Raw genomic sequence first — 27,100 nt, 5'->3', positions numbered from 1 at the left:
TGGATGCCATACATCTGTTTTCAGAAGCCTCAAGTACTTTTTTTCCTTTATTTGAATTCTATGCTTGTTCAAGAAAAGAACAGCGTGAATTAGTCTCCTGTAAACTGTCAAAATAGGGGATAAAGTACTTTCAATGGGGTCATGATATTACAGCAGGTTAAAGAACAAGCTGGCTGAAGAAGCGGGGTTACTGTCACTTAGATGACAGCAAGAAACTTTCTGGTCATTTCAGAAAGACCTTAGTTGTCTTCCACAATTTTTTTTTGTCAGTCAACTATGCTGTGATTCATCAGGTTTTATTGTAAACAAAATCCCAAAGAGAATGGAGATGCAGCTAGTAATTTTAAGTGTCTAACTTGCTTCCACTATAATGAGATTTACTTGTTAATGAATAGGTTTACACTTTTAGAAATGATGTCTTTGCAGATTATCTTAAACACATGCAGTTATGACGCATTCCTTAGTACTGGCATGGTTTTCTGAAAACCTTGTAAAGTCTCCTCCACAATTATAAACAGAGAAATGATTTGGTTACTCACATATCTGTTTTCAAATAAGAAGCTGTTACATTTCCAATTCTGCAAGTGGATAACTGGAAAATTATTTTATATGAAGAGGAAGTGGCATCATTTGAAAGGTTTGAACATCAATCCAACTCACCTGGAGTAACTTACAATATTAATACGTATTTCAGGTGTATTCAAGCACCAAGATTTTGTGTCTGGTCTGGCCAGATGACAGTCACTCACCACCAAATTACACGAGCAATTTCAAAACAGAGGAATAAAATGCTCTGAAAAAGACACTTTTTTTTTTTTTTTTTTTTTTCTAATACTGCTACTTCCAGTAGTCCCTGAGCCTTTAAACCATTAAACACATTCACAAAGAAATATCTAATAGATAAACTCCACTACATCTTAGGCCCAGCACCCTTCATATTTGGAAGGATGTGATGACTCACTTAACTGGAGATGTTTGAATGTGTGAGGAGGAAATTCACCATTAGAAACTGCAAGACTTCTGTAGAAGGCTAGTCCGCTGGCGATTATGGCAGATTCCCCCTCTGAATGAACCTCTCTACTCTCTACTCTCTTTACTCTGGTTCTTTACTTGCTTGTTTGCTTTTCCTTGTTTACCTAAATACAAGACCAAAAAAGAACTTTAAACTTTTTTTTTTTTTTAATATATATTATGTTCAGGCCCTGGACTTGTCCAAGCCAGCATGTAACTCCAAGTCAATACCTGCTGTCGTGCCTTGATGGTAAACATCACAGGTATGAGTAGCTAATCACAAAATGTGTTCTTCATGTAATTCAGCCTGTTGGACACAGTATTATATCTACATTCATTCATCTATTGCACCCTTTAATGCTATTCACACCTCATTTTTATATGAGAATGCTCAAAACATGAAATTAACAACTCAACTGTTGAATCTCTAATACCTCAAGTTTACCTGTACAGAGGGAATCCACTGATGTCCTTTTCTTAGTCAGGAAGATAAAAACTAACTTTTCAGAGCAGGGAGACAAAAACTACCATCCTTTCAAGATATCTAAGTATATTCTCTTCTCTCTACCTGTCTATATCATGAATCGTAAAAAATAAAACCCAAAATACCTTTCATTGTCCCTGTGTCATCCTTTCAGAATTTGATAATATGCAATTTACTTTTGTGTGATTTTGCAGTAAACAGCATTTTTTCATTTATAGTTTTGGCTCAAAACTTTATATATCCAATTTATGAAAAAAAATTAATTCACTCTTACAGAATAAAATAAACAGCTGAGCTGCTGTTCTAAATGCATTATCTACAATTTTTCTCCTCCCCATACTTGTTTTGCTGACAGCTATAGTTAAAAATATCTATAGCCTATGGAGATGTGAGTTTATACTGGTTGGAATTGCTTATTTAAAAAAAAATAATCAGGCATATTCAAAAACAGTGCTACCCTTCAAATGGTTCAAATATCCTTAGTTGACACAGCTGCCCAAACATTAAAGCTCCCCTGGAGTCACATGGACATACATCTGTCACTTCACGAGGCTCAGAGTGGGTGCTGTGACACAGCTCTTTATACCTTGGTTCAGTTAATGCATGTCACTTGAACAGTTCTTTCAAGTGTGTCTTTAAGAAGATAAATAGGAAATACAACTTTTAGTAGTAAATAGATGAACGGTTTGGTTTTGTTTGTTTCCTGTAAACAAAGTGGTTCTAGCAGGTCTGTGTCTACTTGCCCAGCCATCCTTTTTTTTTTTTTTTTTTGTATAATAATAATTTTAAAAGTAATGCTGTTGCGTTGGTTTGGCATTGTCTGTTAAACCTGTCCTCTATTGCACTTTCTACACTTCCACTTTCACAACACTTGCTGACTAGCTGAGAAACTACTTCACAAATGGTCACATTCCATACAGTAACGAGTTGCCTTGCTGGATCCGTTTTCCTTCTAGGGTTTTGGTTTGTGTTCTTTTGTTTTTTAACTGAAAAAATGCACAGTCATTTCTACTCTCTTTCAGCATTAGTAGTGTAGAAAACACTATGCCTTATTCTGCAAGGAAGAAACAACGCTGTCTCTGTCAAACTGGCATCACCTCAGATGTCATTTCTTCGGCTGCCAGCTGAGAGTTTGTACCTGTCTGTGCTACTGGCACCACCACGGCGTCCTTGACATCCGAGCTGTGCGTGCATGAAGAGTTCTTCTCCTCCAATTTTTTGGCGGTGTCTGGGCAGTTCTGAACAAAGATCACTCTGTTGTAGGCTTTCAACCTGCGCCACAGCTGAACGTAAACCTTGCACTGCACATACATGAAGACGAGGCCCCCTGTGAATCCAATGGCCACCACTACAAGTTTTGTCCAAAATGGCCATTCAAGGACACCTTTGAAATAAAACATTTGTATTTATTACTGTTGTTACAATGGGTATCAAGTGCTTAATATCAGTAAAATGTTTTGAAAAGCAGCCAGGTGCTAAGAATACCCAGATATGTACATGCTAGTGGGGTGGCTGTGGCTCTAGTGGAAAACAGCAGCTGTTTCCTATCCCACAGGCAGAGGGCCAGACAAGAAACTACATCCGACTCCCACTCTTAACTGACTTCCCCACAATTTGGTCAAATAACAAATTCAAGACACGCTCGTAACAGAAGCTTAATGCTTGATATGATTTAAAAACAAACAAACAAACAAAAACATTTAATCCTCACATTCAATGGTTTACTTAAGCAAAAATACAAGTACCAGAACAGAGAGAAATGAATGCCTAGAAACATTATGCACATCTTTACCATCTTTTTTTTTTTTTTTTATCATGCTAGAAGCATGACAGTGTTTATGGTTCCTGGAAGACCAACATTTACGATACTACCTGGTTCTAGCTTCCTTCTGAAGACAGGGCACAGTAAAAAATAAATAAATAATGGAAAGAGCTCCAACTCTTCCACCATCCATCTTCCTTGCCCTGTCTTTTTCCTGCTCTTCTGTCTGTGCACCCTCTCCCCCTCCCCCAAATCCATGTATATCAAAAAGGAGAAGTTTTATCTCTGTGCTAAAAGGGTATCTTTACATATCATTGATCTTTATCACTTGCACTGAATAAACAGCAATCATATTGATATTTACAGAAAAAAAACTATGGATGCTGACACTGAAAAACTAGAGATGAAAGTATTTGAACATGGTTGTAATATGACTAATGTTAAGATGATTTACATGTGGTCTTACCAATTTAAAGGAACAAACAGTTGTATTAAGAACAGCCTTCCTCTCATTAATTCATGTCACCGTTAGCTGCTTTTTTCAATGATTCAGTAGCATAATATAAAGGAACAGCTACTATCCTTCCCATTACTCGCTGCCTCATTACATTTAAGGATTATGTATTATACACAAGAGTCAAACCTCTGTGTTTAGCTGTCAGTCTTTGAACAACCTAAATAGTTTTACTGGTCATACATGGAAGGTTTCTGACTAATCTTTTGCTCACAGAGTGCAGTATTCAAGGTGCCTTTCAGGTGCTGTATTTAACCCTAGACCTGGTAACCCAGAATCCTCAACAGCAAGTTTTTACTTGTAGCCAGCTGTGAGGCTCATATGAATCTGGCTACCTCCGTTATTGTTAAACAAGGTAGGCGCTGGGCTTTTAATTAAATAAGCAAATAGAGACCATAAGAATACTAATTATTGCAAAAGCTCTAAGTAGCTCTCAGGCATCTTTGTTGATTTTTTAGGGTGAAGAATCATTCAGAACATTTGGCGAACACTGAATTGCATACAAGTCATAAATACATCTTGAACATACCAGGATTAATTAACATGATCCTTATACATTTTATATAATGGAAAATATTAATGCTAGCTGTTTTGTTGTATAAATCCAGCTAATCCACAGCCTGTACCTTTCTCCTTTTTAATGAATAGGGTGGTTTATGTTGTACTCATAAGTAGAACTTCAAAGCCATTCCTAGTCCTGTCCTCAGGGTGTTGGGGGATTTTCTGTTTTGTTTTGGAGATGCAAAGCAGGGCTACCCATTTAGAGAAAAGGCAAAACAAGACTTTGTATTATACATTCATCTGTGACTTAGTGAGGCTTGTTACTTATTTTCCTCACATAGGCAAGAAAGGCAAGCATCAGGAATATCATCAAATATTTATCTAACTAGCATGGCACACAGCTCTGCCTGTTTTGTTTTCTGTGTTAACTAGAGAATACAGCACAAAGCTGGAGTCCCTCTACTAATTCCTAAAGTCAATCCAGATCAAAAAGAAAATCTTATCAATCTCCTTATGATAATCACATCTAAGACATGAATTTAAGACCAAATAGACTGAGACTTAACTCAAACTAAATGCAGACTTGAAATGTAAAACAGTAGATCAGCTTGCAATATAGTTTCCACACACAGTAAGCATACTCCAAAATGAAACCTACTTAATTCTAGTATTAAGTGTAAATTATCTATCCATCCTTTCCAAATACATGATAAATCTTGATTTTAAATTCTCTGGTTTTGCATGCAATAAATTAGAACATGACTTCCATGTGATCAGACTTTAGGTCAAGGAATAATACACCTGAATGTGACAGGCAGAACAGTTTTTGATTAGCACTAGCAGGGGAAGCACTGGATGAGAATCTTCCCTGAAAGGTCACTGGGAATGTGTGTGTCTTCACAAGGGTGAGTTGTTGCTCTAAGGTAAGAGGTTGTACTCTCTACCTCAGCTGGCACATTTCATCTAAGTAGAGAAAGAAAAGTACAGGCTAGCATCATCACTCCAGTTAGACTCTGCCAGGCCCTCAAGTCTCTCTCTCTCTCTCTCTCTCCCTCTCCTTTTTTTTTTTCCCCTCTTGAAATCACAGAACTGCAGGGGTTGTAAGGGAACTCGACAGATCATGTTCAATTTTATCCATGTAACTGAATATTTTGGGACAATGTTTGCGGCAGTGTTCTGAGTTCCGAATTTCAGGATTGAAGATAAAAACTGTCTATAAGCTAAGGCTAATAAAAGAAGCACTTTGTTTCTGCTTTGTTAATACAGATACAACTGGAACATGGTCTCTTGGAATTTCTTAATAGGAAGCTTGTCAATAAAAGGGCTCTATCCTGTTTTACAGGATACAGAGGTTCAAGTGGATAATATAAATAAATTGATATTTTGTGAACTGAGCTTGCACTGGCTTTGATTTTGGCTCTTTTTTTCTAAGCCTTAGAAATACCTTGATAATGGGAGATTAACCAAAGAAGAACAGCAGGCTAGTTAAGCTGTTGTAATGGTTACACTTAGCTGAGATCTCTCTGCAGGGGCATAAAGCAACCTTTTACCACAGATGTGTTCGTTACTTCTCTATTAAAGTATTTGATGGAGCCATATATCAATGAGGTGTTAACTTGAGAACTGAATGTGACTGGTTACGTGGCTGCACTTCAAATCCACCCACTGCGTTCATTATCAACAAGACTGAAGAAGATAAAAAACACTTACCATTATCATTGCCTTGTTTAATTTCCTCAGCGGTTCTATCAATTAAAACGTACAATGACCAAACAACACAGGTAATTGCAATTACATGGAATGTGACTGAACAAACTATTTTCCTCCTCTCACTTGTCGTCATCTGTAGTTTCTCCCACTAAATAAAAAAAATAAAAATGAGAAACAAAATCAGATTAGTGAAATTTTACATTAAACTGATTAGGCCATTCTAGCTCTTTCTGCCAAAAAAAAAAAAAAAAAAAAAAAAAAAAAAAAAAAAGCCTTAATAGACTTAACAAACCCTTTTATTTCAATAATATACAGAACAGTAGTATGTGCATTGTCATGGTAAAATTCATAATGATCTCATTTTCACAGATTCACAGGAATGAAGAATTAGGAAGGAGAGCTCCATTCTTTCTGTTTGCTTGTGAATGACATCTGAAGTAATTTCACTGCAGTACAGCCATAACACAGTAATAGACAAGTAAAAAGATGAATATTTATTTTTAACTTTTCCTGGTGCACACTTCTGGAGAGAAGAGAAGAAAAAAAAAAACACATTACCTTGCAATATTTAAACTATTCCTAAGCATTCTCAGTTTCTTAAAATTAAAGGAGTTGTGGAACAGCCTTCCCATAAAATAATAGCATGAAAAATATTTTTTCCCATAAAGAACAGCTGCATTTGAGGATTAAATTCAATAAACTTGAGAAGATGATTACATGGAAATGATCATACATGATAACAGTCTCAGTAACTCCAGAAGTATCTTCCAGGCATATGTTTGCAAATTATGGCACTAAATCCAGGCATGTGTTTGTGAATTATGGCACAAAATCCTAGTTTAAGTTAGGGCTATTTTAGAACGAAACAGGCGATTCTCTGCATTTGAACAATGCAACTCTTGAGGCGATTTTTTAATCTTGCTTGTGAATACATATTTTTTTTAGCATTTCTCTAAAATAAAACCTTTCTATACCAAAACGTTTGCCTTTGAAAACAGATGAAAGAATATGACATTTAAAAGCAAAATGCCTCAATCTGATGAATAATCTCACAGAGTCCATAGCTGGCATCTGATGAACAAAGCAAATGCAGACCATGATACAACAGTGCCACCTCTCTCACAGTCACGCTAATGCACGACTCGGCTGGTTCACAGTCCAGGCCAGGGCACTGACCAGCACAGGAACACCCTGCTGTGCCAGCACGTACCTTTGGTGCTCTCAGGACAGGGTTCCTGCTAGCTTCCAGCCACCCTGGCCACTTCAGAGCACTGAGGTGGCAGAAACTTACTTTGAAAGGTTTGCTTTTGTTGTAGGCTGGTTGGGGTCTTCTGTTTTGTTTAGTTTTCTTTTGGGAAAATAACGAATTTCCCCAAATTGCTCATGGCCAGAGTTGGAGATGGCATCCTATACAGGGTAGGTCTCTAACCTGAACAGAAATGGCCACTCCTGGAGTCTGAACACTACTTGCTGTCCAGCCAGATTCCCACCAGGTACAATTGCTAGGAAAGCCGAGGAGCGTCCATGCAATGAGACCAAGAGGGCGAACTTCCAGCAGTGCTGCTGCCAGCAGCTAGCTTTAGAGCAGCACGTACTGGTCCAAACACACACCATTCCTTAATGGCAGCTTACACGTTTTAGTCCTGTTGTCTCAAAACGAAATCTCTGTGAACTGTTTGCCAGAAATTTATGAGCACAAGGCTTAAATAACTAGAACCGAAAGATTTCCTGAGTAATACAAGAAGAGACAGAGCTAGCAGTTGATACATCATCACAGCTTCTGACATGTACTTAAAAGTGAAAAGTAAGCTTGTGGGATTTTGAATAGCAGTCTGGAGAAATGGCAAGCATTAAAAAAAGAGGAAATAAAACCCAGAACCTCAGGTTCATGTATTTCAGTGGTAAGAATGGAGACTGTGGCATTAACATTACAGCCTTATCATTACAGTGACCAGGTTACACAGCATTTGATCTGCAGACTTTGATCCTTTTTGCAATGAGAATTCAATTCAAGCCTTGCAACAGGCTTTCTTGCCAAAGAAAAAGTTGTCTTTGTCCACATGGAAGAAAGGATCCTGCCCTAACCCTTCGCGTAGCTTTGGATGCTTTGTGGAAGATCAATGGCTAATATAAAGAAGGAATTGTGTTCTCAAACAGAAAATTTTCTGTCGTCTCTTATACTACATTTTTTTCTACTGGTGGGGAAATTCTGTGCTAAATTTTTCATTGTCATGCATATCTGCAGCTCATTATAGCTATTTTGCTCTCTGTCATGCACTGAAAAGCCTTAGATGGTTGACCTGAATGCCAAGTCAAAGAAGTCTTTTCCAAGTGGTATTTTAAAGTTTGGAAAGAAGAATATGCCATTAATCTAAATGTAAACATGTTGTAGGTGGAAAACAATGACAAAAACAAATGACCATCAGGCAGGATACGTAAATAAAGGCACAGCCTCGCAAACTTATGCTGATATTTGCAGGAAATGTGCATCACGAGATGTAGACAGTGGGAACAGGCTAAAGCCAGGCTTTTTTGCTAACATTCCATGATCGGATCCAGCTACACTGCAAGCCAAGACCTACTGGCCTCTGCTTCCTCTCTCTGCCCCCTTTTCTTCTCCCACGGGAGAGCAGGGCTGTATGTCTACTGCATCCACGCACGTGTTACTGCACCAGAAACCAGCAGGCTGGCAGGAGGTCACTACACCATGGAGCTGGGATACCACGTGGAGCACCCCTTAATCCCAGCTGCAATAAAAAAATAAAAATAATAAGGGAGAGAAAGGAGCACAGGGAAGATCCCTGCTCAGGGACAGATGCAGGGGGGATGAGAGTACTTGGAAGCCTTTTACAGCTGCTTGGTGTCTCACAAAGCCGTGTGGCTGTTCTGCCCAGCTCTAGCTGCAGTCCCAGTTCTCCTCTGCCCCAGTCACAATGGTCTGAGCTCAGAAGGGGAAAAGGGGAAATTTAATTAAACTTAGTGCTCTAGTCCTGGTGAACCCTATGGTGGCTGAGGTAATTTTCTTGTCCTAATCACATATTTTAGCTTGGCTGAACAGAGAGTACTATGTGACTACTGTCATTCCCTCCTAGACGACTGATCTGCTAGCAATTTAAACCTGCAATTTAAGTTGCCCTGGAGCAGAAAAATGCAATTCACTCTTTTAGGATTTTTGCAATAGGCTTAAATCTAACATTTAACTGTCAGTGTTAGCACAGACTTGCGTGGATAAAAGCAAAATTATGTGAAGTAAAAACTACTTGAAAGTCCATAGCAAAGGCTTTGAGACAACAGTATATTGAGCAGTAAAAGCATCAGCCCCTTTTTCTTGTGCTGTGTTGTCCAGGGCTCAATATATGCTAAAGCTGGTTGGAGATGTTTGGCAGCTGCTACCATGTCACACAGCACAGGAATGCCTCCTTAATCCCCAATAAAGTCATCTCTGCTGTATTTTGCAGCTTCTGCAATTCTCATGGCTCTCTACATTTAGTCCATGATGGTAGGATAAAAATAAGCCACATCACATTTTATTAGTTTCAACCTTGAGCTGGAAAAACCTACATCCATCAGGATGACACCTTGTGACATGCCATGGATAGGGTATCAGGTGCCAGCAAGAACACAAAATAACAGAAGTGTTCAGATGCAACTTTCCTTGGAAACTTCCGTGTTAACACTCCTAAAGTGCTCTAGAGCCTAGAAGGTGTGAAAGAGACTGTAAGCGACAGAGAAGACATTTATAATGACTTGCAAATTAGGGAGTCAGTAAACTGCTAGACAAACACTGTAGTTTTTGTCCAGCCCACTCTGAAGCATCCCTTCTCGGCAGTACACCCTGTTGTGGCCACCCCCACAGCCCTTACTGGTGGCAGCTGTACAAACGCAGGCTGGGAATCACCAGAGACACAGACGGTTTAACACCCTGCAAACGCAGAAGAGACCACACGAACGACATTAGGCTCCACGGAACAGGTGTGCTAGCATCTACCAGCCTTTTTTTCCACAAACAACGTGTGTGTATCCCGGGAAGAGAGCTTGCACCGTGCTCTGCAGACCACAGGAGGGCGGTGAACGACCGCGTACCTGCTGCAGAAGTTCCCAGCCAGGAGCCAGAGGGAGCCAAGCGCCGGGCTCCTGCCCTGCGCCGCCCGGAGGTCCGTAGGCACCTTGGAGGTGGCAGCTGGAAAACTGCAGCCCGGTCTAGATGCCTACCTTGTGCTTTCTTTTTGTTTCTTACAGACTGCCTTGCTCGGAAAGGGGAACGGTTTCTGATTTCATAACCTGCCTTCGCAATTACAAAACGCAGTCATGAGTCTTCTGGGGGAGAGAGGGGAGACTTGAATAGGCTGCTCATAAGCGAGGAGCATCTAAATCATATGCTGCCAACCACTTCCCTTTCCTCTAACATGGTCTGAGAAAAGAGCTGATACTTATTTTAAAGGACCAAACTTGCCTCCCCACATGGGCCATCTAGTAAAAGCTTGGTTAATCAATATGCAACAAATACATCTGGATATTTTTAGTACCCTCTGAAAATGGATCGTCAGAGGGTCTGAAAAAGCGGCTTTGTATCCTCAAACTACCAGCACAGCCTTTCTTCTTACACACTGAAGTATGTCCACGGTTTTATCTCTGCCTTACACATTAAGCTTTCTACAAACTGGTTTCAGGGTGCCCTGGTACAGAAGCAGAAGCTTGGTGCTGTTCACACACCACAGGATTGCACCCCGCAAACTCTGCTGCTTGCTCCCCTTTCCCCCACCTTCAGACTGCAGATTTACTTTTTGTGTCCCCATGTGGACTCCTGCTAGGGGGAACACCTCACGTTGGACACAAAGTTTTGTCTGCACAAACTTCCTGAAGCAACTCCTTACCTACAGCAGATTTGCAGATGCACACGTTTACCACATCAGGTCTGTCTCCTGCAGAGGCTCGTGACTGAAGATGCCAAATCGAAGGTGAAGTTAATGGGCTGCTTTGCCACAGAGTGAACGCTTGTGCCTTTAGCTCCCAGGTATTCTCAGGAACTGTTTTTTTTGTTTGTTTGTTTGTTTGTTTTTAAATGCCATGTAAGGAGGCTTGACAGGGCACTCCGGAGTGGGCATTACACTGCTCATACTAAATATTTCTCCTGTTCTGACTTTTTTCTCTGTCTCCATTACTTAAGTGAAGAAATGAGAACAAACATAATGTAAACAGCACTGACAGCTGGAAGGATTTCCTCCTGTTCTCACTTAGAGCTAAAGTCATGCAACACTTTCTGAATTCTGTCTATATACAAGGAAAGACTTTGAGTCAACTTCTATCTTGAAATCATCACGCAAAACGAAGGCTAAAATTATTTACCAGGGGCTGTTGTAGAAACTGCATTCTGCACACAGCCTCAAAATGCACAGAAAAGCATCTTTCTTATCTCAAAACAGGCCTGAAGGATCTAGCCAGAGCTTTTGAAAAAAGCTCCTAAGGAGCTGGAGCAGCAGATGATGAAGTGAGCTGAGCAGGGAAGATATGTCAGTAGTCTGAACATGTAGCTCAGAGTTATTTATTGTCTGTGGTGTGGGGAGGGTTTTTTGGTCACTTGTTGCAGCACTAATTGGCTCAGGCTCCACAGCGAACTGCTCGCTGCTATCAACCTACCAGCTGGAGGAAAGCAGCTGCAACGGTAGTTTGCAGGAATGGGATCTGTGCAGTGGGTGGAGGAGGAAGAAATAGCAGTAATGAAAGACAACGGGGTTCCCCTCGTCAGGAGACAGAAATAGCCTCATGCAGACCTGAAGCATTGATCAGAGATGAGACTTAAATCCTTACAATTTAAGGAAAAGCATTTTGGGCCACGCTGCGCCATCTAAACAACACGTGGCTACAGTCTGTACCCGAGGGACTGCCTCCTACAGAAGGAGAAAGCATGCCTCGCTGCATCCTGTTCCAAGAGAAGAGGTGTCCATCATACAGTCAAAGGGCACGTACCAGGTTTGCTGGCTAAAAGAATCCGGGCCACAAAACCTCCTTGTTCTTTTCCCCACGCGCACCCAGAGCACATGCAAAGAGGAAGAAGTGAGCAGGTTCAATAAAACAGAAACGTTTGTGATGGCCTTTTGCTAAGGTACATCCCAGAAAAGAAACTCTTCTAAGGAACAGATTTAGACCCTTGTCACTGACAACAAAAATAAAGTAAATAAATATATAATTTCAAAACAACAACAACAACCTCATGTCACATGTTGTGTCATACAGCCAGATCTATATGCAACCTTTCCTTGCCCTGGTTAGCTCATCAGATGAACTACTACAGATCTTTCTCTGCCTGAAGTTTACATAAAATCTGTTTCTGTACCTACATGACCCTAAGCAAATTTGGATGCAATTCAAATTACTGTGTCGTATTTGAAACACCTACTCAGAAAAGTTTAAGCCTGAACAGTGTGAAACGCATGTCTAGACTATTAAAAGAACTACGTAACAAAAGATGTCACTTTGATAAACACTTTGAGATTGTCATCTGCGGAGAACTAGTAATTTGGTGTTATCAAAATCAAGGCAGCACTAAATTTATTTTCAAAGTGACAGCTAAAAGCTGGACTTGAGTGATGTAATCAGTATGCGCATTTCACAAACTCATGGAAACTTTAACTGTGTATGTCATCAATTATCAGACCCTTAAAGATTGCAAAATAGAAGTATTAAGCAATTTGAGAAGATCATTTCTAAAATGAAGTAGCTGTTTTTGCAATCTGGAAGTACTACTGAGACTACTTGTCATTTACCAGCTAGAAGAACTTCAGTACCTGCATCCTAATCATTCCAACGCAAACTAAATTAAGAAATGCTACTCTGTGCAAACACAGGAGTTGCCAGACCTCCTGTCCCTCTCATACAATGTTCTGCCTCACACAGAGGCCAGCACCAGGTGCTTCAGAGAAATCTGCAAGAAACCCCACGGCAAGTAATTAGAGGATAAACTCTCAATATTGGGAGCTTCTTCCCAGCTCCCATCTGCTAGGAATTAGTTTCCATCACTATACAGAATGCACACGGAAAGTAAACACTTTGGAGAATACAAGATTCCTCTTTGAATGCTTGAACAACAGTAAGAAACTCTTTGTTCAGTAGAGGTCTACATGAGCAGCCTCTGCTACTATCATAAGCTTCTCTTTTACGATTCTTTTCCTCCACAGTCACTATGCAGCATGTATATTAAAGTCACAGCCCAGGCCTCAAAATACTAAAGAAAAAAAGAAGAAAGAAAGCACAACCTAACTCCTGTGGTACAAAGCACAGATCATAATTTTGTTTCAAGGTCAGTTAGGCTCAGTTTTCATTTTCCAGCCAAAGCAGGTGGGGATACTGCATTTTGTGGTATGCACTCTGTGGACAGTCGAAGAACAGCTGTGACACTGCTGGACTGGAGATGGAGTGTGCTGGGGTGAAAGCGACCACAGGTCCATCCTCCACTACAGCTGCCATCACAAACCACCTCTCAGCAGTTGGTGGCAGAGTCTCTGTCTCTGAACACCAAGCAGAACGGGCTCTCTGCACATCTGAGCATATTTTGGCAATGGATAGGGACAGAAAGCTAGGGTAACAGGGCAGAAATAGGAAAAGGAGAAAAATTAGAGAGAAGAGGATAGCAACAACACATTACATATTATTATATGCCTCTACATCTCCTTCAGTTTTGTCCAATTACAAGAAAATTCCCTGAAGAATTTTCATTTTCTCATCTTCATTATGTTCCTTTAGGCACACAGTTAAAATATATGATCATAGCTTTGTTAAGAGTCTTTACCTGAACCACCTTCTCTTCAGCATTCATTATACTGCTTAATTTCCTCAGTATCTAATTGTCTAGCCTGCTGAGAAGTATCATGAAACATGCATTTCAAAATTAGAGCTGATGAAATAAAACTGGTGACACGTGAAAAGCTAAGACAACAAATATGCTTTTTCTTTAGCTGCAGTTGTAAATGATATACAGTCTTCTCCAGAAGTTACAATAGAATATTAGTTAGTCCACCTTCCACTTAGAAAATATGTTCTTAAATATTTTCCTAAATTTGCCTTCTCTTAGTGCAAGCATAAAAATTTGCTTTACTGCCTTGTACTAAACGTGCTTGGCCTTTTTTGGTTGCAGACCATGTCCTTGATTCTTACACTTGATACATTAGTAATTTAACACTCTTTCCACTATATGAAATTCCTTAGAGTTCTAATTTGGATCTTACAGAATAAAAACCTAAAATCATTTACCTGCAGAATCTACTGTGTGACTTGATCTACAGAAGCATGCACTAAATCTCTACAGTCTGAGGCCCTCCAGCATCATGTGTGGAATGGAGAGTACAGCAGAAAGTAGAGGAAGGAGAGGTACAAAGGTGACTTCAGATGTGAAGGAGTCTTGTGAGAAAAGGAGTACAGCTGACTGGAATCAGAAAGTAGCCATATTCAAAAGCCACTGAACCAAGCAAGTGCAGACATTTAGTTGTGTTGGGTGAATCTCAAGAACATCTTGCCTGTCTCTGTCATCTCAATTTCTGTCCTTCATTTAAATGGATCAAATATACTTTTACCAATCCTTTCTTTGCTCCTCTACCACCCACTAAATTGATAGTACCAGTGGACCTGAACAACAAGGTGGTTTTTTTTGCATGTTATGTCATTATTTTATTCCTCAAGTTGTAAGAGCAATTGACCTACTCTGCAAGAAAAATGTAACTCAACTTCTGAGCTTCCTTTAACCACATCAGTCTGAATCACTGCAAACACGTGGCTTGGTTTAAATGCCCTTTTACACCAAAAGCCAAGTATTGTTAAATATATTTTCGTTTAACCGCATCTAGACATATCTTATTTTTGCAACTACATATACCCTATATATGTTGTGTGCCTGATTTGCCATATCACCATATCCCCAAGAATAAAAAAAAAGAACCTGACGTGCTTAGTTATCTATAAACAAGACTTTGGCAAGAATACCACTGATTTCCAAATGAATAGCTGCAGTTACCTTCTCTGTCTTTTAGTTTTCCCACATGATACACACTTTTGATCCAATCAAATAAAAATGAAATAGAAGAAATTTGTGCTGAGGAAAAGCTACAGTAATTAACACAAAACTATAGCCTAGTGCTCTGGCACTGAGCTGAGGGAAGCTATTCATTCTGAAAGACCTCCACCAAATGCCATACATCCCAATTTTGTCGCATACAAATTGGAGCAGATGAATAAAGATCTAAATTCCTAGAGGAAAAGGCTCTTCTTTCAAGTAATTTTAATAAAATGCCACAGGAATAAAATTAAATTAACAGTAAAAATCATAAGTTTAGGGAATAAACTACAACAATTATCCCATTTGATCATAATTTTGATCAAGTACCCTATGTAGCACTGCTACATTCAAGAGAATTCATTTCTGCATGCATTCCAGCAGTAGGCAAGCATCAGCTTGTGAACTAAAACTCAGGGCAGATCTTTCTCACACAAAATAAATTTGATGCAAATAACCACTGTAGGATTTGTACGTGTTAGTTATCTGAGAGATTAATAGACACATTAATCAGATCATGAAGAGCAGCTTGATCCCATTAGAGCTGGTAAAATCTCTAGCTTCAAAATTAAATAGTAGAAACAGCTTTTTTACAAAAGCCCATGAATAGCAATGGATAGTTTAGGTCAGCCCTTGGGTTGATTATGTTCTTTAAATTTATATTACTAACTATACATTTTGTGTCAGAACACGGTTCTGTCTGCGTTTTCTTTAGTTGCAAAGCCAGTATCAAGGGATTCTCTTCACTATTTCCAATGCCTGAGCTAACCCAACTGTTATGAACTGTTCATGAAGCCAAGCTATAAAAATGAAACACTGAAATGGCTGAAAATAAAAAAGGAAAAGCAGACCCTAATTATTTAAAAAAATAACTGAGAAGCTGACAAACTGCAGGATGGAGTAGTATCCTTTAAGCAAAATGGATACAAAATCTTTTGATTCCAGTTGCATCTCTAAAAAAAAAAACTCAGACCAAAACTGTTTATTTCAGCTTCAGAAAGCATGGAAGAGCTTGTACCTCAAAGAGCTCACATTCGTGGTTGTGTCCAATAGTTGGCAACACCCACTAATGCCTACAGCTGGACAACTAATACTTACAGCTGAACTCCTGAATTCCCTTTGCTTTTGTAAATGCTACTGAGCAGCAGAAGCAGCAAATCTGGTTACTAGCAGCTAATTATAAGAGGAAACAATCTTTGTTTCATTTTCTGGTGTAGGATTGTTTGTTTGCTTCTTAAAAGGATGCTGCATGTGAGGGGGTCCCAGCAAAGTCTCGCAGAATTATGGCTTTTTGCAAGCTTAAGGGTACAGTATGATGGTTTCAAGGTACAAGGCACCAGAGGTCAGCATCTCCAGTCAGAAGTTCATGGGATCAGGAGCAGCTGTGTGAGTAAAAGCTGTGCCAAATGGAAAAGAAAGGAGATGCAAAGCTAGCCCAAATTCTACCACCATGAGAAAGCTCTTCTTTATCGATGCCTCTTACAGCACAAAATGCAAGAAAACTTCACTCTACGAACTACAGCATGCTACCTATATACAGATTAATTAGCAATAAGGGTCTATTACTTTCTTTCACATTACACATACAATCGTCTAAACAAAGTAGTTCCTCACATCCTCAAGGCATCACAATGGGATATAAATGCTATAGAATTATTTTAACCTTAAAAGCTTTAATATACTCATGCTCCTCTAAGCACAGAGTTACTCAGTACGATGACATGATAGCCAATACCAAAGCAATAGCTTTGTGCCTTTGTGCATACTGGTGAAGTATCTGACCTCACGTATTACAAGGACTGATGTGAGGCTGGCGATGTGTTGAGACAGTTTACTCTAAGAAAGAAAACACTGGAGCAGGTTGCCTTGACGACACTGTGCAGCTACACCAGAAATCAAAAGGAAATGTAGGATCTTCTGCTATGTTAAGGACTGCAAAGTATTCACCAAATTGGGTTAAAAGAGAGCTAATCCCTCAGCAAGTCAATGTTACCTGACCTATGCAATATTAGCTATCACTTCTTATCATATGCCTTATTAGAAAACTGATGTAAAAGCCAGACGGTTCCTACTTTGCAGCACAGGGCAATCAGAAGCAAACAGCCAGCTATACAGTAATGACTGCTCAAAGTTTCATTGTTTTCCTCAGAGGCTGCAGGTCACTTCTGGTTCTGACAGTCTGCTCTGGGGGCAGGAGTGGTTTCTAATGGTGATCAGTTTTGATTTCACAAAGATGTCTCTGCAGGCTGCATCACTTTGAGCAGTCACCACCACATTCCTAAACAAGGAGCATAAATACCAGTTCTCCAAGTGCAGCTAGCATTTAACCGAAAATAAATCAACAACACATAACTTGCCCTCACTGAAGTTATCACACGTACTGCCAGATTTTATCAAATACGGATTTATCCACAAAGCATCCAGTTCTGAATGAGTTCCTCCAGGCAGACATATTTCCTAAGATCTACTGCTTTTATAGGATTGCACTGAGCACATGGAAGGGAGCTGAATTTGGCTCTTACACAGTAGCAAAGAGCTCTAACAACTGGATTTAGAGTAATGCCAGTAACAACTGTTTTGTAAAAAAAAAAAAAAAGGCACCCTACACAGTTTTAACTTGAATAGAGAGCAGAAGCAGATGTGTCCTTCTCCTGACCTGATGGTCTCATTGCAAACAGAACATCTCCAATCTACTGCATTAAAACAAAATACTTGCTATAGTGAACTACATACCTACAGCTGGGACATAACCCTTGAATCCTGTATGGGAGTCAGACCTGGCAAGCTGGTAATTTATAAAATAAATGGTACCAAACAGGGAAGGAGCATTCCTTTCTTCTTGCCTAATGACAGCAGCTGGGGACATGAGAAGTTACAGAGTACAGGGGTGTAAAACCCAAAGAGACACACCTTTTAGTAGATTCAGAAGTGCTATTTATCAGTATGCAAACAAATACAAGAGGAGTAAACATTGAGAAGACATATATACGCTTTCAAATTTAACACGAAGATAAGGTTTCTTTCATTATCCGTATTAGTACACTTACTTTTCTTCTGTTTAAGAGAAATATAACACTCCATCATAAAAGAACACTCCTTATTCTCTTTTTAAAAGGGGTAGATTCAGATACCCTCTCAATCAGAAACACAATGATTATTAGCTGTTAGATAGTGCTTCCCTAAACAAACAAACAAACAAAAAATGACTTGTTCTTTCTTAATGATGAAGAGTAACCATTGCGTGGTAACAATGCAATATTACTTTGCCTCACATAAATGCAACACTATTTGTAAATCATTCCAAAGGTAAAACAAAATCAGGAGAGGAAAGAGACATATCTGACACCGAGGAATAATCTGTCGGGATAAGACATCAAAGGAAAACATCTCATCAGATACCAGAAATCTTAAATGGACAGCAAAATTCAAATTCAAAAAGTATTTACAAGTACAGCAAGACACAGGAGAAATTTGCATTTGAAGATATTTCTGCATTTTTAGTGCCTTAATCCATTTCATACTCAAAGCATTTTAATGCAGTTTCTGTCTCTACTATGCTTCAAATACCAAATTCAAGAGATATGAAATGCAGGTACCACTTTATCAGGATTACATCCTTTTTAATGAAGAAGTGATTTGCTCAGGATGAAGCTATTACCTGAGAGAGCTCAATAAGAAACTGACACAAGCTTATTGTCACTTCGTAATTCTCTGCTTGATAAATAAGGTTACTTTACAAAGAAAAAATTCTGCACTACACACTGCAAATGCTGAAAAGTAAAGCTACAAACAAAACCGTACTATTTATAGCGATGGATAGTCATAATGGAGACCAGGAGAAATAAAACAGATACACTAAGCAATGCTTAATATTTAATCTCTAAATTTGTATTTAGCCAAGTAATTATTCCTCCTGAAATACATGAAACTCTTGCACTACCTGTTGATCATTACTTAAAAAGATTACTTCAATGCAAAGACTCACTAACATGATTAATCTAAGTTTTATTTGATGTCTGATGCTTTCAGGGATTCTGTAATTAAATTACTGGTGCATATTTGCACAAAGCTATTGATTTTAATAGAGGTATCTTTAATTATGTTAACCTAGTATGCTGCACATTGTCACTTTTGGGTGCTATCAGCCATATGACATGATATTCAAAAATGATTATGCTATGAATCCCTAGACTTTGATTAAAAAAGGTTAGGAAACAATGAGGGTGCATGAAACAATGAGGCATGCATAAAGATGGTAATTCGTCAGTTGAATCAAAATAGTTTTGTTTTATTGTGAAATCCTGCTTTTGTGATACTTCACAAACAAAATTACAGTTATCTGTAATTAAATTCTGTGGTGTATAATTTTTCCCTTCAGCAGACCAGCAGTTGAAGTGTTACAAAGATATTATGATGAATTTCTTCATAATGAAGCAATGTATAATCAAGAACCAAACTCCATAATCTCACATCATAAGTAAATTAAGATTTAAAACTCAAAACTGTCTGGGAGTTGTGACCCTTTCACTTGTAGAATGCCACTTCAAACCCAGATCTGATGGCCATTGAAAATGCTTCCTCTGGAGCTAGTGAGAAACTTTCACTTTAGGGGAAATTAAAATTAAATCCTTCCCTACGCACACCTGGCAACTGTGCTTACACGGCAAGTCTCTTCATGATCACTTTCCTCCCTTACGTTGTCTTTGCTACAGCTCTCAAAATGCTTGGTTATAAAAGAGCTCCTCATAAACTGGATAGTGTTTCATAAATCTGAGAAAGACAGTGATGGTAGTATATACACTTACTGAGGATGATACATTCCGTTTAATATAACATAAGAAAAGTGTCACGTTTGAAAGCCATAAATGTATATACCATAAACAATTTTAACTTTGACAACTTTGAAAAAAGTTTCCTAATCTTGGTTTCTGAAATGGGTTCAAATCATGATCTGTAATTACACGCTGGTTCCATACTATATTGAAAAATATTTTTGGCAGTGCATTGAAGAGGGAGAATGTGGCCAGATTTTTATTATCAGTGAGATAAGCTACAGTGCTGTCTTGAGCAGAAACAAATACATCCTCTCTGAAAGAAAAGGCTCATCTTTGTTATTTTGGAAATCAAAAACATACCTGAGAAGCAATGATAAGCGATGTGGCTAAAGAAATGAATGTTGTTAATCATTCAATTAAAAAAAGACAGACTTGCAGGAATGACGTTACCACTCTAAATCCATCAGTATTCCATTAAATTCTTTCCAAGAAAACATAAAAAGAGTGGCTACTTCTGATATCAACAGTTATGCACATTATTCACTCCTTTTCACCTTGGATGCTATAAATTTTATTTCCAGATTTTTAAAGACACGCTAATGTCTAACGCAATCAGGAAAAGACTTTTGCTTGAAATAGTGGTATCTGCGTGTTCTCTTGGGGAAAGTAGCAAGTGTGTTTGTTAGGTGGAAGGTTAAAGCAAATTCTGTTGAAACAGAAAAACAGAAAGAAAACACGCTACAGGCAGGGGATTTTATACAATTACCTCCTTCCTGTCACATTATCTAAAGTTTATCTGTTATTACTAAAAATTGAGACAATATAATTAAGTTTTTAGTCATCAGTGTTTTATTTACATCTGTTTCAATTGCTAGTCTACCTGGCAAGATCTACCAGGCACTTGAGAACTGTCCTTTCTTATCACAGGCTTTGCCTGCCAAATCAGATCCAACTTTCTCCAACTGTTGTTTATCACCAGAGACTTACTAGATAATTTCTCCGGATGAGAAATGAACAGGAATTCTGTTTGCTATCCTTTTCAGAACTGCTCCCAGTGGAAGGCTGACAAAACCAAAATGTCTTTTGCCATCAAAACACCTTTATATATATGCATGTACTAGCTATAAGCTAAGTGTCTACATGTTTTTCAAAGCATCTTGGATTGAAATTTATTTTAAATCAAAACTCACCATGCTCTAGATTGACTCAAACTTCAAAGATGCAACAAAATCCAAAGTGGATGAGAGCATTTTTAGAGAAAATCTACAGGAGAAATTATTCATTCCAAACAAAACCAAACCCACATATGCATTAGACATTAACACATAAGAGTTAATAAACTCTTTACTTTCTCTATACTTGCAACCCTTGTACCATTAAATTGATTTATCCTGGAAAACAGATGATGAGTGCAGATAACATACATTTGACTTTCAGGATGCAAGGTCGCCCTGTAGTTTAGATTCCATTAACTAATCTTAATGTGTAAGTGATTAATTTGCCCACAAGTGTAACAGTTAGAACAGATGCAGCTAAAATGATTGACTGTGTTATTTCATAATTGCCATTTCCACAGTAGTATAAGCATCCTTCTCAACTGGAAGTTACAGGCTCAACTAAGAGTCACTGGGTGAGCTGGCCTGTGTTATTCAGGAATAAAATGTGAGGAGCACGATTTCCTTCTGGCTTAAAAATAGGCACATCAGCCAATAATAAAAGGCAGAAGATAAAAATTCTAAATGCAAATAACTATTTTTTGTGCATTTACACTGCATGCATGCCAAAAGGGAGTCTATTCCCTTCTCCTGTAAATTAACTAACCTAAATATAGAAAAAAGATTTCTGGGACTGATTTAATAACAGCAAGTACAAAGCCATTTTGGACACGTAGATGTTTCTTTAAATGTGCTAGTACCTTGTGCAGCCATTCCAGCCATTTGACATTTCAGTGTAATTAAATTCAAAAGCACCATACCTTCCGAAGAGGTTTGAGCTTGGTCTCCATTATAAAGTCGTACTTGCAGAGTTCACAACAGCGTGTGTCTGAGCTCTTAATCCACTGGTGTAGGCAGGCCTGATGAACAAAGCGTAGGGTCCCTGTGCAGCGACACGGTGTGATGAGGGGACTTTCATCATCTCCCTCACAGTGACAGATCCTGACAGGAAGGACAGCAACAGCACGTGAGGGAACTTTCCAGACTCTGCTTTTTTATTTTCAGACTTGACATTTGTGAAACACAAGGTACACAGCCTTTCAGATTAAGGCCCAGGAACATACTCCTTGTTCCCTTCTGCTCCTCAGTAATTTCTCTTCATTTAGCTATTTCCCTTTGAACTTGCTATGTGGGCTGAAGGTGAATCAATACGAATAATACTGTTTTATGCATGGCAAAACCTCTAAGACAAATATCTGTGGTCTTATAGTTAGGGCTAAGTAGTTCTTGGTCTGGAAGTAATGACAAGAAAATAATCAAAGTCAGCAGAATCTAATGACAAGCTGAAAATATCCAGCATGGAAAGTACAAAAAGTTTCTAAGATACCTCTTGGTAGTTACACAGCTAAAAGGATTAGAGAACAGTTTTGAGTACTCTGGAGCAACACATACAGCACACATACACACACGCACACACTTTATCAGAGGCAGGTATCAAAAAGACATGGCCCTTTCTCTTTCTCATACTTCATTGTCCCTTTGAGGTAGATATCTTCCTTATCTGTGAAAACAAAAACTACAGCTGTAAGCAGACCCTAAGACAGATGCTGGTTCCAGAACTGTCATTACCTTGTAGTGGGATACAAAGCTTTTCACATTGCAGTTTTGCATAAAATAATCAGTGTCCTGACACCACAGTCTGATGGCTTTCTTCTGTGACTTATGTCCAAATGTCTTAGTGATCTTCATCAATTCCAGACTCCTGATCACATCAGGGAAACATTTGCTCATTGAAACCTAGGCCAGCTTTATCTGCAAGTATCTCTGTGAGGACAGAGAAAGCTCAGCAGTAAGCAGAAGTAACCCAACAACTTTAGTTAAGGAGGGTTCACCTCTACAAAGAGTAACTCCCTTCCATCAACACCTCACAGAAAATATAGCAAAACACCCAAGCCCTCATGAATGTCCAGAGACAGACTGGCATGTAAGGGAGGGATAGAAAAAGCTGACGCTCGTAAAATGTTACTTCAAAATAGAGAAGTAATAACAACAGCACAGATCCGTGTGTCATGCAAACAAAACATTCAGCTTAGGAACTGCACACTTAGGAAAGGCAGCCCCAGATACGTGCATGGAGAAGTGTCTGAGCATGTCTGGTCTGAGGAACAGCTCTTCCCTTTACACAGAAAACTGCAGCCACATCGCTCCTGGGGTAGAAAAAGGGCCCTGTGGTGAGCCAGTCTTCCTAGCAGCCCGGCAAGGGAAGGAGGACGATGTTCTGCACCCCACAGGGGCAGGTGGCACTTAGGGCAGCCCAGTGAAAGACTGGTTACAGCACACACAGGCTGCCACATCTACAAGCAGGAGGAGAAGGCCATCTTAGTGTCTAAATGAAAGATCTGTGGATCAAAAACAGCTGCTGCTCCTTCACAGCACAGCCTAGAGCCGTGAGAAAATGAATCTACAATCACGGGAAAGCAGAACAAAGCTGCTTCGCCAGATATGTAGTGAGGGAAAAAAAAAAAAAAAAAAAAAAAAAAAAAAAAAAAAAAAAAAAAAAAAGCAAGAAAATGAATCTCTGGAAATCTGGTACACAAAAGCCAGGTTTTCAGGGTCTGCAGTGGTGCTCATTTGCTCTTCAGCATCTTCTACCCCTGTGGGAGCAGGGGGAGAAGAAAATACCTACAATTTCTATCTTGGACACACTCTGTATTTGAGACAGACATTTTACAAGGAGTCCATTTGCAGACTTCTCTTTACTAACCCAGCCAAGCTAGACATATCAGTGGCTTAGTTCTTATGTAGAAACTTGCTGCATGCTGTTTTCTTCTTGAACCTACAGCTTAAGTAAAATGAAATGTTCAAAACACTGAATAGTTATTTCTCTAACAAATGCATTCCCAGCTGAGAGTTAACACAAAAAAAAAAACATTTTCTTTTTAAATTAAATCTATTTCCCAAAGGAAAGCTAGTATTCTCTGTTCAGTTAAATTCAAGCTATACATAATTTATTTTACAGGCTTAGCATTTACACTATTTAGAAATTAGACAACTAAACTAGGTGCCCAAGAGTCTTTTTTCTACTTTTACCAGAATTGTTTTAAATTATTTTAAGAGCTAAAATACAAGCCTAAAGCTCCACTGGGATCTTCAAATAAAGTGACATTGCATATCTGAAATGAATAGAAGTATTCTTCAGTAGAAATAGTTTTATAAAAAAACAGTACATAAATTATACTTTCTATTTGTGCTTTCGTGGTACAGAAGTTACAAGCTAAATGCATAAATAACACCTTGACATTAAGTACGTACATTATACAGAAGCTCCAACTAAATAATCTAATGACCTCTTCTAGTTTTCTAACCATGAAATATGTAATGAGGAGAAAAACTTCTAATGGAATTAAAGTCCAGAGAAAATAACCAAAGGCACGGTTTTCATTAGCTTGAATGCTCTTTGGTGCAATTCAGCTCTTCATTATTTGTTTATCCAGAAGAAATTAGCTTAGAAGGAATTTGTGCTACCTAAACTCACAAATACAGTTTTTAAAGATACCTGGGTGCCCAACGGCTATTGAAGCAGATTGTTGGTTAGCTGTTTAATTTTTAATTTATTTTTTTTTTTTTAAGACTTGGACCAGATAGACTTAGACCACTACTGAAACAGAATTTCAAGTGTTTTTGCACTTGTTGTATTTACTTACTATGTATATCAAAATCATCACAAATCACAGAAAATAAACTGTAAATAAATGGTCGTGAAAAATATGCTGTGCAAACAGAGCTGAGGTAGGGACACAAAACACAGGCTTATCTGAAGCATATCTAAACCAGGTGGGAGGCAGAGAACTTCCATTCTAGTTGCCTGTTTCTGCATGATCACAGCTGTTCACAATTTTTACCCATGACACAGACACTTCACAGGCCTGACCTCATCCTGAAAGTAACATTTGCTTACATACTTCAGAAGTGCATTGAATGAAAAAAAGCTCTCCACTACAAATCGAAAAATAAATAAATAATAATAAAAAGCTAAATCTATAATGATTTATTTACAAGTTGTAGCACTGCACTGATCATGGTTAGTAGCTGCAGTTTCACCTGCTCAGAAAGACCTGCAGAACTTGCACACTCAGCTTTTCTCAACTTTCTAGTCCTTCCCTAGAAAAATGGCCTTCATTATAGAGCAATACCTTTGACTATCTGGAAACGGAGGAGAGGGAAGGAAGTCAGCTATCTGACTGAATCCCTTTAGTTAGAATCCCTTTGTAGTCATGCACTGAGCCTGCATATTTTTTGTAGGTTTGGCAGCTTAGTGTTTTAAGGATGCCTGCCCTGCTTGTTGAGGGGAAAAGATGAGTACCATGGCATCCAAAAATCATGTGCACACCAGACAACAGAGTATATTTAGAGAGCTGTTAGATGATCTTCTGAGCCAGACATAAGTATTTTATTTTATACACACCTACAGACACACCCCTACTCAATGAGATCAAAGTATTTTTCTTTTAAGAAAGCTCACTATGAAATTTTAGTTAAACTATACATGTACTCTAACAATGCAGTCTTTCTTACCCTTAAGTTTTTGTTCTATATGACAGTACTTTAATTTCCCTGTAAACATTTCTTTAGCATAGAATTGCTTCTACAACTGCTGCACACAAATGTATCAAAAGGAGAAATTTATACCAACATTGTGGATACAGATTATTAAAAAATATTTAAAGGGTTTTCTTGCTTAGGAGGTTCATATAATGCAATAAACTAGCAAAAAGAAAAACAGATTTTCAGCAAAAATCAAAAATGTTAAATTGAAAACAAAATCATTCTTTGTGAAGAATTTTGCATAATTCATATAAACTGTTTTGGATTTACTGTATGTTGCCTACAGAAAACCTAATTCCTGAACTATTTTATGTTTCTGTTCAATTCATAAAATTTGTATAGGAAGATGTGAATAAATATGTGATGTGAATAATCAGACAAGTTCTTTTTCAGAAAAACGGCAAGCTATAGTGGATAACTGTCCTTCATTTCTCATTGAATTAAGTTTGTTTGTTTGTTTGTTTGTTTTTTCCATACAAACACTTTTTATATAACCTCATTTTAAAAGGACAACTACAATCTGTGTTAAGCAAAGATTTCACATGGAAAATTTAAGATTTCCCTCACAGTGGTATAGTCTGGCAAAATCACAGCAACCAAAATTACTATCTAGAAACACTAGGTACTCTAAAGCGGTTACTCACCACCTGAGCTGCTTATTTCAAGAGATACAAATAGATTCCAACAGGTTTGAAGCTTTTTCTTCACATGCAAAGTAACAATTTTGCTCTCATTAAAGAGAATAGCTGCTCATCTCTACCGTCATTGGAAAAACAGCAGTTATCCTAACCTGTCTTTCACTAATCCACTTTACTCTTTGGTAATTAAGAAAATAGGCCAATTTCTGTGCTGCTGTAGCAAAGTAGAAAATGCAGGAGTCTTGTTTGCGTTGTGAAAATCAGTTGGAAGCACTCCTCTATGACATTACCTATACAGCTGATTTCCATAGATGAAAATTGTCAAAGCAGGCTGATTAAGGACAAGAATGAATCAGCATGGCCATCCTTGTGCTTCAAGCTATATAAGAATCTCATTGTTATGCACAGCACTGGTTGGAAAAAGTTTGCAGCAATCCTGCATCACCAGAACTCCTTCAGTGTATTAGAGACCAACCCGTATGAAGCCATCCAAACAGCCAATATGATTTTTAAGGACTTTTGGCCACTGCCTATAGACAAAGGGTTTAGCTACAGCAAGGTAGTGCAGACAGCTTTCATAGACTTTCTCAAAAATATACCAAAGTGTATTTTACCCTCATTTAGCTTATGAGTAAGGATTAAAGAGCAGGCCATACCGTTGTGGGTGTTTGCTACAGTCCACTTCATCAGGAAGAAGAAGTAGATGAAGCCTTCTAGAGACAGCTGGAGGTAGCCTCACAATCACAAGCACATGGAGGAAAAGATGATCCGGAGTAGTCAGCATGGATTCACCAATTGGAAATCATGCTTAACCAACCTGATAGCCTTCTGTGATGGCATGACTGGCTGGCTAGATGATGGGAGAGCAGTGGATGTTGTCTACCTTGACTTCAGCAAGGCTTT

The 27,100-nt window shown here is 38.6% G+C and overlaps 1 protein-coding gene across 1 annotated transcript in view; it reads right to left on the bottom strand.

Moving 5' to 3' along the window:
- Positions 1–2,488: 2,488 nt before the first annotated feature.
- The window catches only part of MARCHF1 (membrane associated ring-CH-type finger 1), a gene marked incomplete at its 5' end in the record, with an annotated part of 89,906 nt that continues 65,294 nt past the window's right edge, over positions 2,489–27,100 (bottom strand). Inside the window, 3 exons of the mRNA XM_084286391.1 lie at positions 2,489–2,879; positions 5,983–6,130; positions 21,776–21,956. Coding sequence (XP_084142517.1) covers positions 2,578–2,879; positions 5,983–6,130; positions 21,776–21,956 — 631 coding nt within the window. The 3' untranslated portion in view covers positions 2,489–2,577. The remainder of the gene's footprint in view (positions 2,880–5,982; positions 6,131–21,775; positions 21,957–27,100) is intronic.

This window comes from Netta rufina (genome assembly GCF_964035555.1).
Source record: "Netta rufina genome assembly, chromosome: 4".
In the NCBI taxonomy this organism is placed as follows: Eukaryota; Metazoa; Chordata; class Aves; order Anseriformes; family Anatidae; genus Netta; species Netta rufina.
This window is presented reverse-complemented; position numbering and strand designations above follow the sequence as displayed.